Genomic DNA, 12,602 nt, shown 5'->3' with positions numbered 1-12,602 from the left:
TGGTCTTTCAGATCTGATCAGTTGTCTGTCTTGTGTGTGGTCTTTCAGATCTGATCAGTTGTCTGTCTTGTGTGTGGTCTTTCAGATCTGATCAGTTGTCTGTCTTGTGTGTGGTCTTTCAGATCTGATCAGTTGTCTGTCTTGTGTGTGGTCTTTCAGATCTGATCAGTTGTCTGTCTTGTGTGTGGTCTTTCAGATCTGATCAGTTGTCTGTCTTGTGTGTGGTCTTTCAGATCTGATCAGTTGTCTGTTTTGTGTGTGGTCTTTCAGATCTGATCAGTTGTCTGTCTTGTGTGTGGTCTTTCAGATCTACTGTCTGCCGGACCGATCGACCAGAAGCTCAAGGGAGATGGTAACTATTCTATTTCTACTGTTTCACGCACGCACGCACGCACGCACGCACGCACGCACGCACGCACACACGCACGCACGCACGCAATGCTGCTCGTGGACAAGTGTCCCTGTGTGCTGCTCGTGGACAAGTGTATATTATATTAATTTATTGTTATATTAATTAATATCATTCTTTGTCTGCGACGCTCCCAGCAGCCAACACTATTGTCTGACATGTTATGTTTGTCTCTAGTTTCATATCCATTTGAAAGTTCTGGCAGAAAACATGTATTTAGTAAAATATCTCCACTTTTCCACGAGCTGCATTTTAGGACGACATTCGCTCCGGCGAGGAGCTCAGAGTGAAACATCAAAACCTCCTTTAGGAAGCACACATGTACCGGGCGCACCAATCAGGTGGTCTGATCAATTACCTCACACCAATCAGGTGGTCTGATCAATTACCTCACACCAATCACTCCAATCACAACACACCTGTCCATCGCGTGCCCCTTACTGCTGCAGTAAGGCTACTTTCGCTTTTAAATCTCACATGGAACTCAGACCAGCCTCTCCTCTTTAGTGTAAATAAAAAGAACGTTTTTGCTACTCACCAAAACAAAGGCGGGTTGGGTCATTAAAAAGCCTACTTTCCTTAGTGGGAGCACTCTGAGCCCCCCCCCCCCCCCACCACACGTATAAACGGTACTTTTTGGCCAAAAGGGGATTTTGTTTCCATCCGGAAAAGAATACGTTTAGTTACTCCGCTGCGCCCTCTACCGATATTGCCCAGATAATTGCCTCATAGAGAATATTTTTCCTCCGGTGAAAAGAAATCCCTCCCAGTCAACACCAAGTCAGTTTGCAGCACTCTTCACACACAGATACAGAGATCTCCATATACAGTATGGGCACAAAAGGGACACAGATAGACAGTTAAAACGGGTGCTATGACAAGTTGGCAACAGGTATTATTAGGTTCCAAACTTGCATCGTTCTCAAGTAGGCCGGTGGCCGACGGGCACGTACAGGTCTAGTAATAATAATAATAATACGTACAGGTCTAGTAAATATTATAATCCTTTCCTCTCCAGTGGGTCAGAGCATTCAGCAGCATTCCGCGGCCCAGGCGGCTCAGCGCAGGCTGGTTCGTCATCGTAGGAACATCAGCTGGTACAAACAGAACTCTGACTTCTGGAACTGGTACAAATACTTCACTGACAACAATAACATGGAGGCTGTGAGTACTGAGCACAACACACACACACACACACACACACACACACACACACACACACACACACACACACACACACACACACACACACATACATACACATGCACACACGCTCGCACACACACACACACACACGCGGGCGACTGTGGCTCAGGAGGTAGAGCAGGTCGTCCAATGATCCATGGGTCGGCCGTTCGAATCCCGGCTCCTCCTGTCTACATGTCGAGGTGTCCTTGGGCAAGACACTGAACCTAACCCTTTATCCACATAAAGCCTATTATTTAAACCTTTATCCACAGACATAAAGCCTATTATTTAAACCTTTATCCACAGACATAAAGCCTATTATTTAAACATTAAGGGCTCCATCTTCTCTCGAGTCTTCTCTCCCATTGGTTTAAACCATCGAGTCTTCTCTCCCATTGGTTAAAAACATGGAGTCTTGTCTCCCATTGGTTAAAAACATGGAGTCTTGTCTCCCATTGGTTAAAACATGGAGTCTTGTCTCCCATTGGTTAAAACATGGAGTCTTGTCTCCCATTGGTTACAACATGGAGTCTTGTCTCCCATTGGTTACCACATGGAGTCTTGTCTCCCATTGGTTACAACATGGAGTCTTGTCTCCCATTGGTTACAACATGGAGTCTTGTCTCCCATTGGTTACAACATGGAGTCTTGTCTCCCATTGGTTAAAACATGGAGTCTTGTCTCCCATTGGTTAAAACATGGAGTCTTGTCTCCCATTGGTTACAACATGGAGTCTTGTCTCCCATTGGTTAAAACATGGAGTCTTGTCTCCCATTGGTTACAACATGGAGTCTTGTCTCCCATTGGTTACAACATGGAGTCTTGTCTCCCATTGGTTACAACATGGAGTCTTGTCTCCCATTGGTTACAACATGGAGTCTTGTCTCCCATTGGTTACAACATGGAGTCTTGTCTCCCATTGGTTAAAACATGGAGTCTTGTCTCCCATTGGTTAAAACATGGAGTCTTGTCTCCCATTGGTTAAAACATGGAGTCTTGTCTCCCATTGGTTACAACATGGAGTCTTGTCTCCCATTGGTTAAAACATGGAGTCTTGTCTCCCATTGGTTAAAACATGGAGTCTGGTCTCCCATTGGTTAAAACATGGAGTCTTGTCTCCCATTGGTTACAACATGGAGTCTTGTCTCCCATTGGTTAAAACATGGAGTCTTGTCTCCCATTGGTTAAAACATGGAGTCTTGTCTCCCATTGGTTAAAACATGGAGTCTTGTCTCCCATTGGTTACAACATGGAGTCTTGTCTCCCATTGGTTAAAACATGGAGTCTTGTCTCCCATTGGTTACAACATGGAGTCTTGTCTCCCATTGGTTAAAACATGGAGTCTTGTCTCCCATTGGTTAAAACATGGAGTCTTGTCTCCCATAGGTCCAGGAGCTGGACAAGATCTACCTGGCCTACCTGCAGAACAAGAACCGTGCGGAGGGCCGCCGCTCCTACAAGGCCTACCTGCGCCACCTAGGGGACGTCTACAAGTCCTGCGCCGACTCCGCAGACCCCAACTGTGTCGCCTCGGCGACCACCAGGCCCACGCCCAAACCCGAGCCCCCCAAACCACCGCCCGTCAAGACCTGCGACCCCACCAAGGTACCCTAACCCTACCAAGGTACCCTACCCCTAACCCCACCAAGGTACCCTACCCCTAACCCCACCAAGGTACCCTACCCCTAACCCCACCAAGGTACCCTAACCCTACCAAGGTACCCTACCCCTAACCCCACCAAGGTACCCTACCCCTAACCCCACCAAGGTACCCTAACCCTACCAAGGTACCCTACCCCTAACCCCACCAAGGTACCCTACCCCTAACCCCACCAAGGTACCCTACCCCTAACCCCACCAAGGTACCCTACCCCTAACCCCACCAAGGTACCCTACCCCTAACCCCACCAAGGTACCCTACCCCTAACCCCACCAAGGTACCCTACCCCTAACCCCACCAAGGTACCCTACCCCTAACCCCACCAAGGTACCCTACCCCTAACCCCACCAAGGTACCCTACCCCTAACCCCACCAAGGTACCCTACCCCTAACCCCACCAAGGTACCCTACCCCCACCAAGGTACCCTACCCCCACCAAGGTACCCTACCCCCACCAAGGTACCCTACCCCTAACCCCACCAAGGTACCCTACTCCTAACCCCACCAAGGTACCCTACCCCTAACCCCACCAAGGTACCCTACCCCTAACCCCACCAAGGTACCCTACCCCTAACCCCACCAAGGTACCCTACCCCTAACCCCACCAAGGTACCCTACCCCTAACCCCACCAAGGTACCCTACCCCTAACCCCACCAAGGTACCCTACCCCTAACCCCACCAAGGTACCCTACCCCTAACCCCACCAAGGTACCCTACCCCTAACCTCCTGCATCCTGGGACTCATTACACTGAAAGACTCATTACACTGACAGAAACAGAGCTGACTGTGGTTGTGATCTTCCAGGACACGTACTGCCTGTACGCTGCCCTGGTCCAGGGGAAGAGCCCCTACCTGCCCCTGGTGCTGCCCGCCGCCAAGCCCGCTGCGCCTCCCGCGCCTGCGGCCGCGCTCAAAGGTACGACCGACCACACACACAGCGGCCCATTGGCCAGGACAGGCCAGGGGAGGGGAGGGGGGGCGGGGTATCGCTGTGAGCATTCGCCTTCGCCTTCTCACGCGGTTTGGGTCCGACTGTCGATAGAACGACACCCAGCGCTCCACAGTGCGAGTATAGGTTTTGCTAGTGAAAATAGCACCGTGCGAATTGTTAAAATGCAATTTGTAGCACTGGACGGTGCGACTAGAGAATTTGACCGTTCAATCGTGATAAAGACGAGGTTCTGATACAGCGAGAGCACATTCTATGAGGCACAGTTCTATACCTGGACTTTATTTATATATGCGACGTTAGGAACTGTTACGAGAGGGAAAGTCTCCCGGAATTCTAAATTCACTTGAGTAAGAGTACAACCAAAGTATTGGTATCAATATATACACTGCGTGGAAAGAGGAGTTAACGGGCAATTCTGGGCACTAGATGTGCCCATAAACCTCACGTTTAGCAGCATATACAGTTAATAGACGGTAATATACAGGTGTGATGGTACAACTCGGGACCTGCCAATAGACACTTCTTGTTTGACACTTATGAGTATGACCCCTGTCTGTCTGTCTGTCTGTCTGTCTGTCTGTCTGTCTGCCTGTCTGCCTGTCTGCCTGTCTGTCTGTCTGTCTGTCTGTCTGTCTGTCTGTCTGTCTGTCTGTCTGTCTGTCTGTCTGTCTGTCTGCCTGCCTGCCTGCCTGCCTGCCTGCCTACCTGCCTGTCTGTCTGTCTGTCTGCAGGTCCAGCTCCAGCTCCTCTGTACGTCCGTTCTTCCATCCCAGTGAAAGACCCTCAGTCTGGATATTACTACTACGCCCCGACAGCCCAGTCCTTCCTCACCAAGGTAACTACGCCCCCTACAGGACACCAAGGTAACTACGACCCCTAGCTCCTCACCAAGGTATTACTACTATCACAGTCCTTCCTCACCAAGGTAGGCTACGCATACTAAACGTTACGGAATAAGGTTAGGTTTAGACATAGTTTTACTGAGGTTAAGGTTAGGAATAAGGTTAGGTTTAGACATAGTTTTACTGAGGTTAAGGTTAGGAATAAAGTTAGGTTTAGACATAGTTTTACTGAGGTTAAGGTTAGTTTTAGACATCGAGGTTACGTTTAGGAACAGCTGGTGTTGTGAGGTCAGCGTGTTTGCTAGCTTACAGCCGAGGCGTCATGTTTGGTAAAACCACACCTCCACACATTCCATTGGCTGGTGTTCACATGTACCCCCCCACCCCTCAGGAGCAGAAGGCGGAGCTACTGCGTATCTGCCAATCAGACGACGTGGAGTGCCTCCAGTACCACATGCGGGCGGCGTACGGTCACAGGCCATCGGCCGGACCCCTCCCCTCCTACGCCCACCTTGGCTGCGACCCCAAGAAGGACCCCAGCTGTGGACCCCCCAAGCTGGTGCAGAAAGCCCCGTCCGGCATGTACCTGCAGTACCCCGACTGTGACCCCCTGAGGGACCCCCAGTGTGCCTACCAAGCCTCTCTGGTGGTAAGAAACCCCCCTCAGGGTCCAGGGACCCCCTGTGTGCCTACACTGCCTCTAGTGGTCGTTTCATTAACACTAAACCCCCCTCAGGGACCCCCAGTGTGCCTACCAAGCCTCTCTGGTGGTAAGAAACCCCCCTCAGGGTCCAGGGACCCCCTGTGTGCCTACACTGCCTCTAGTGGTCGTTTCATTAACACTAAACCCCCCTCAGGGACCCCCAGTGTGCCTACCAAGCCTCTCTGGTGGTAAGAAACCCCCCTCAGGGTCCAGGGACCCCCTGTGTGCCTACACTGCCTCTAGTCGTTTCATTAACACTAAACCCCCCTCAGGGACCCCCAGTGTGCCTACCAAGCCTCTCTGGTGGTAAGAAACCCCCCTCAGGGTCCCCCAGTGTGCCTACACTGCCTCTAGTGGTTGTTTCATTAACACTAAACCCCCCTCAGGGACCCCCACAATGTTTTTTTTTCGGGGGGGGGGGGGTTAAATCCCTTGTTTAAGGCTAACCCCGCCCCCTAACCCTGCCCCCAGGCCTCTTAAATACATGTTTAAATCCCTTGTTTCAGGCTAACCCCGCCCCCTAACCCCGCCCCCAGGCCTCTTAAATACATGTTTAAATCCCTTGTTTCAGGCTAACCCCGCCCCCTAACCCCGCCCACATGCCTCTTAAATACATGTTTAAATCCCTTGTTTCAGGCTAACCCCGCCCCTAACCGTGCCTCCTAACCCCGCCCCCTAACCCCGCCCCCATGCCTCCTAAATACATGTTTAAATCCTTTGTTTCAGGCTAACCCCGCCCCCAGGCCTCCTAAATCCATGTTTAAATGCCTTGTTTCAGGCTAACCGCGCCCCCAGCCCCCCCGGCCGTGTCCCGGGGTCCTGCAACCCGCTGTTCGAGGACGGCTGCAACCCGCTGACCGCCACACGCTTCTCCGCGCCACCGCAAACCTTCCAGGACGAACCCCGTGACGAGGCGGCGGCCATCAGACAGGCCCCGCCTCCTCCCGCCCCCGAAGAGCAGGCTGAAGAACAACAACAAGACAACGACCCGTACGCCATGCTGAGAGACGCCCAGAGAGACCCCTACGCCAGGTACACAACTAGCTAGTTAACTGACTGACTGACTGACTGACTGACTGACTGACTAGACGCCCAGAGAGACCTGTACGCCAGGTACACAACTAGCTAGTTAACTGACTGACTGACTGACTGACTGACTGACTGACTAGACGCCCAGAGAGACCCCTACGCCAGGTACACAACTAGCTAGTTAACTGACTGACTGACTGACTGACTGACTGACTGACTAGACGCCCAGAAAGACCCGTACGCCAGGTACACAACTAGCTAGTTAACTGCTGTGGTGTCACAGATGGAAAGTAGAGATGTCCCGATTTGTCATATCGGGTCATATCGGTATCAGTGAATATGTCAGGCTTACCACCGATCCGACACAGGGGTAAGGAAGGGGTTGACACTATGGCAGGTAAATAAAATGTTTGTGGAGTTTGCTTTGGAGTTTCCCAAACTGCAAGTGCACATTTGAGTGAGGAGTCTGTTATGAACACAACAACAAGATAGCTATAAACACAACACGAGATATGTGGCTAGATAGCTATAAACACAACACCAGATATATAGCTAGATAGCTATAAACACAACACCAGATATATAGCTAGATAAACACAACACCAGATATATAGCTAGATAAACACAACACCAGATATATAGCTAGATAGCTATAAACACAACACCAGATATATAGCTAGATAGCTATAAACACAACACCAGATATATAGCTAGATAGCTATAAACACAACACCAGATATATAGCTAGATAGCTATAAACACAACACCAGATATATAGCTAGATAGCCACAAACACGACATGAGATCACGACACTGGTATCGGTATTCGGTATCGGATAATTCATGACCATAAACTGATTCTATGTCCAAACATACCGTATTCTAACTAAACATTGATTTATTGATTGATCCATCAGGTACCGCCAGCCTCCTCCAACAGCCAACGATCCATACGCCAGGTACCGACAAGCTCCGCCCCCGACAGCCAACGACCCGTACGCCAGGTATTGATTGATTTATGTAGCTTCCCTCTGGTGGTCGCCATGGTTACTGCAGCCAGCACCGCTGTCCCTTAGATCTATGAAGTGTTTCAAGTCTGTTTAAGATCTTAACACGGAGCCCTCCAGAACCGTAGTAACCGTAGGCTTAAATTAATCGTCTAGCCTGCCAGAACCGTAGGCTTTTATTCTTTAATCCATATTTTGATCCGATCATATCGTTAGCTGCCGGTCGTTAGCACAACAGTCAAAGTGGGACAGTGGCCGCGGCCATTTTGAAGATGCGTGCGCAATCGCGCATCCACTTGCACTGTATGGGCTGCTTTCAAAGCCCTGTATCTCCAAATCGGCGCAATGGATGTCGTTTCTGGTGAAAACAAGGTTTTTCAACGGCCTGTAGCAGGCGCTGTGATACTCGCGGTCGGGTTTTTCCACCACCGAGCGAGAGAACAACAACCGGTCAAGACACCACACACAGCATTTTGTCATTGTAACATCCGGTTACGGATATTTGGCTCTTCAAAGTAAGTGACTCTTTGAACTGAGAGAGTAGGTTTAAAAGTTGCCAGATGTGTCTGTTATGTGTGAGAAGATCACAGCATGATGAAGAGTTGAACTCCGTCTGTTACTCTGTCTGAAGTTAGATACATTGAATTAGATTTTATTGGCTAAATTTTTTAAGTCTAGTGACAGAAAAAATATATTTCTTCTTCTTCTTATTTTGTTTTATTTGTTTAAATGTTGTAATTTTTCTGACCTAAATTGCACCCAAACATTCAGTGGTTTTTCTGTGTGTTCTGAAGCCTTTTGAGCTGCAACGAAAACAAGCAAAAGCCCTCAACAGTGACATCTGCTGGCAAATTGCATTATGTTTTCATTGCAGCTCAAAAGGCTTCAGAACACACCGATAAAACCCCAGAGCACAGACAATCCACTGAATGGTCAAAGTTCAGGTTGTTTGGGAGTGATTGAGGTCATAAAATCCAAAATGAAAAAGTAAAATCAATGAAAATGAATGTCTGACAAACAAGCCCCTCCCCTAGGCCCTCCCCTAGCCCCTCCTATATACATGTTTAATGTTTATTTTTAGTTCAATGTTTGTTTAGTAAACGCCATTGACAATGAAGGGAAAATGTACGTCATAATGTGCCTCATAACGTCATATGGTCTCTTTATTGTTAATGGCGTTTAATGTTTGTGTTGACACCGTTTGTTTTACATCACCATTACATCACCTAATCAACATGAGTTAGACATTAATATATTAGCGCCCCTCACTTCACACGGGTGTGATTTTTTTTTAAACAGGTACCGCCAGCCTCCTCCAACTGCCAACGACCCGTACGCCATGTTCCGCCAAGCCCCTCCCCCTGCCGCCAACGACCCGTACGCCATGTACCGCCAAGCCCCTCCCCCTGCCGCCAACGACCCGTACGCCATGTACCGCCAAGCCCCTCCCCCTGCCGCCGCCGCCCCTGAGGCCGACCCCAACGACCCGTACGCCATGTACCGCCAAGCCCCTCCCCCTGCCGCCGCCGCCCCTGAGGCCGACCCCAACGACCCGTACGCCATGTACCGCCAAGCCCCTCCTCCTGCCGCCAACGACCAGATGGCCATGCTGCGTCAGTTCATGGCCAGCGCGCAGGTCAACGACCCCTCCGCTCCCCGCTCCGCCGCGGCCCCTCCCCCTCCCGCCGCAGCCCCCGAGGCCAACCCCAACGACCCCTTCGCCATGTACCGCCAGGCGGCGGCCGCCATGCACCGCCGCGGGGCCCCCCCCACGCCCCCCCGCCAGCAGCAGCACCCCTTCTTCCAGGTACGTTGCGTCCTTATAATAGGGATAATGTCTGGCTAGGTGGTCGTTGTAGGAGATAATTCACCTCCTTTATGTAAGGGATAATGTCTGGCTAGGTGGTCATTGTAGGAGATAATTCACCTCCTTTATGTAAGGGATAATGTCTGGCTAGCTGGTCGTTGTAGGAGATAATTCACCTCCTTTATGTAAGGGATAATGTCTGGCTAGCTGGTCGTTGTAGGAGATAATTCACCTCCTTTATGTAAGGGATAATGTCTGGCTAGGTGGTCGTTGTAGGAGATAATTCACCTCCTTATATGTAAGGGATAATGTCTGGCTAGGTGGTCGTTGTAGGAGATAATTCACCTCCTTTATGTGAGGGATAATGTCTGGCTAGGTGGTCGTTGTAGGAGATAATTCACCTCCTTTATGTAAGGGATAATGTCTGGCTAGGTGGTCGTTGTAGGAGATAATTCACCTCCTTTATGTAAGGGATAATATCTGGCTAGGTGGTCGTTGTATTGATTGATTGATTGATTGAAAAATGTATTAACAGTTTGCAGAATTACAGTACATTTCAAGCACAAACTCAATACAAAGGCTGTTAACTGTGAGTGGACGACCCAATTAAGCATTACACTTGTTTCCAATAGGGTCCACAATGTTCAATTCATCAAAAACATTTAGGGCAGTATTATGCGTGTCTTAAGTACCAGGTCTTATTACTTAACTTAAGACCTGGAGGCGTGGTCAATGCTGTTTGGCCACTCAGAATAGCCAAATGGCATTGATCACGCCTCCAGGTCTTAAGTTAAGTAATAAGACCTGGTACTTAAGACACGCATAATACTGCCCATAGAGACGTACAAATAGACACTTCTATATAGACAAAGGACAGAACAGGAATTCATCATAAAGGAGGTAAAAAAGGAAAAGAAACATATACAGTGAGGGAAAAAAAGGGGTGGGCGGTGGGGGGGATTCACGTTCAGCTCCGTTCATTTGTTTGTTTTCCTTGGAGGAGCTGCGTTGGGTCCCCAAGTCGGCTCCGTGGCCGTACCTTGAGTTGGCTGTGTGGCCGTGACCATCTCTTGTGTTGTCCTTGTGTTGGGTCCCCAAGTCGGCTCAGTGGCCGTACCTTGAGTTGGCTGTGTGGCCGTGACCGTCTCTTGTGTTGTCCTTGCGTTGGGTCCCCAAGTCGGCTCAGTGGCCGTACCTTGAGTTGGCTGTGTGGCCGTGACCGTCTCTTGTGTTGTCCTTGCGTTGGGTCCCCAAGTCGGCTCAGTGGCCATACCTTGAGTTGGCTGTGTGGCCGCGACCGTCTCTTGTGTCCGTCACTTTTTACAGGGGCCAGTTTCGAATTGCAGCCGTCCGTAGGTGCCCTTTGAGAGCGGTTTTGAAGGAGTCAAGGGATTCACATGTCTTAATGACTGTTGGTAGGGCGTTCCACATTTTGGTGGCATAGGAGCGAAAAGAATTTAGTCCCTTGTTTGTGCCGAATCTGGGTTGTACATGGTTCGTTGCACTCCCTCTGGTGTTGTGGGTGTGGACTTCGTTAACATTAAGGAAGTATCTAGACAGGTACATGGGTATCTTGGTGGTGTATCGAATCTTGTGGACCAGACCCATTGCAAGATGCTGTACTCTGTCGTCGACCCTAAGCCATTCCAGCCTGTCGAAGTGGGCAGGGGTGAGGTGGGTTCGGGGGGCGAGGTCAAGTAGGAGCCTGACCAGTTTGTTTTGGGAAGTCTGGAGCCTGGTTTTAAGGGCCTTTGAGGTGCAGGAGATAATTCACCTCCTTTATGTGAGGGATAATGTCTGGCTAGGTGGTCGTTGTAGGAGATAATTCACCTCCTTTATGTAAGGGATAATGTCTGGCTAGCTGGTCGTTGTAGGAGATAATTCACCTCCTTTATGTAAGGGATAATGTCTGGCTAGCTGGTCGTTGTAGGAGATAATTCACCTCCTTTATGTAAGGGATAATATCTGGCTAGGTGGTCGTTGTAGGGAGATAATTCACCTCCTTTATGTAAGGGATAATGTCTGGCTAGCTGGTCGTTGTAGGGAGATAATTCACCTCCTTTATGTAAGGGATAATGTCTGGCTAGCTGGTCGTTGTAGGAGATAATTCACCTCCTTTATGTAAGGGATAATGTCTGGCTAGCTGGTCGTTGTAGGAGATAATTCACCTCCTTTATGTAAGGGATAATGTCTGGCTAGCTGGTCGTTGTAGGAGATAATTCACCGACAGGGAGTTTAACCTCTGACGCGAAGCAGAGGTGGTTAGTCACCCTGAAGGTGAATTCTATCCTATGTACAGCCTGTGAATAAGCTCAGGAAGGCCATACGGCTGTGCTGTTTGTGAAACTAGCTGTAAATATCTGGAAACTCTTTACCTGTATTGTAACTGAGATGACAGAGAACCTACGGCTGTGCCGTTTGTGAATGAGCTAAGAGAGACCCAACGAGTGTTCTGTTTGTGAAACAAGCTTCTAAATTATCAGATTTTTGTGGAAAAAGAGCTCAAACTTTCTTCTTTCCTGCCTTGATCTCCTTGCCTGGAGATCAAGGCAGGACACGATGGGAACTATGTATAATATATAAGTATCCTTTATGCACAGAAACTCATTTCACTCACTTTTATAGCTTTTAAAACTTTGATGTGACAACATAGTTGTGGTTGTGCTTCTCTGAGCAGGAGGCCGCCCAGGAGGAGCAGCAGCAGCACAACCCGCTGGGGCCTCCCGGTAAGACCAAGGAGGGCTACGACTGCTACATCGGCTACGACCGTGACTGCCTGCCCGTGAAGCCCGCCGCGGGGGCGCCGCGGCCTCGCTCCGGAGCGCACCGCAGCCAGGCCTACCCCGCCGAGGCCTACGAGCCGCACCTCAACGCCGACGGCTCGCGCAGCGGCGTCCTGGAGCCCGACAACCCCCACTGCGACCCCGAGTACGACCGCGACTGCCGGCTGCGCCGCTACGAGCCCGCCGAGGCAGCAGGGGGCGCCGGCGGCGAGGCGCAGCA

At 50.0% G+C, this 12,602-nt stretch overlaps 1 protein-coding gene across 1 annotated transcript in view; it reads left to right on the top strand.

Annotated features, from left to right (window-relative positions):
• Positions 1–307: 307 nt before the first annotated feature.
• and1 (actinodin1) overlaps positions 308–12,602 on the top strand; it is a gene marked incomplete at both ends in the record, with an annotated part of 12,506 nt that continues 211 nt past the window's right edge. Inside the window, 10 exons of the mRNA XM_079531444.1 lie at positions 308–352; positions 1,428–1,573; positions 2,984–3,202; positions 4,064–4,175; positions 4,943–5,046; positions 5,445–5,702; positions 6,535–6,788; positions 7,703–7,789; positions 9,092–9,599; positions 12,277–12,602. The exon at positions 12,277–12,602 is cut by the window's right edge and continues 211 nt beyond it. Of these exons, the coding sequence (XP_079387570.1) occupies positions 308–352; positions 1,428–1,573; positions 2,984–3,202; positions 4,064–4,175; positions 4,943–5,046; positions 5,445–5,702; positions 6,535–6,788; positions 7,703–7,789; positions 9,092–9,599; positions 12,277–12,602 (2,059 nt within the window). The remainder of the gene's footprint in view (positions 353–1,427; positions 1,574–2,983; positions 3,203–4,063; positions 4,176–4,942; positions 5,047–5,444; positions 5,703–6,534; positions 6,789–7,702; positions 7,790–9,091; positions 9,600–12,276) is intronic.

Source organism: Electrona antarctica (assembly GCF_951216825.1).
Source record: "Electrona antarctica genome assembly, contig: scaffold_244, whole genome shotgun sequence".
Taxonomy (NCBI): Eukaryota; Metazoa; Chordata; class Actinopteri; order Myctophiformes; family Myctophidae; genus Electrona; species Electrona antarctica.
Note: the sequence above shows the minus strand (reverse complement) of the source record. Positions and strands in the feature narration are given on the sequence as shown.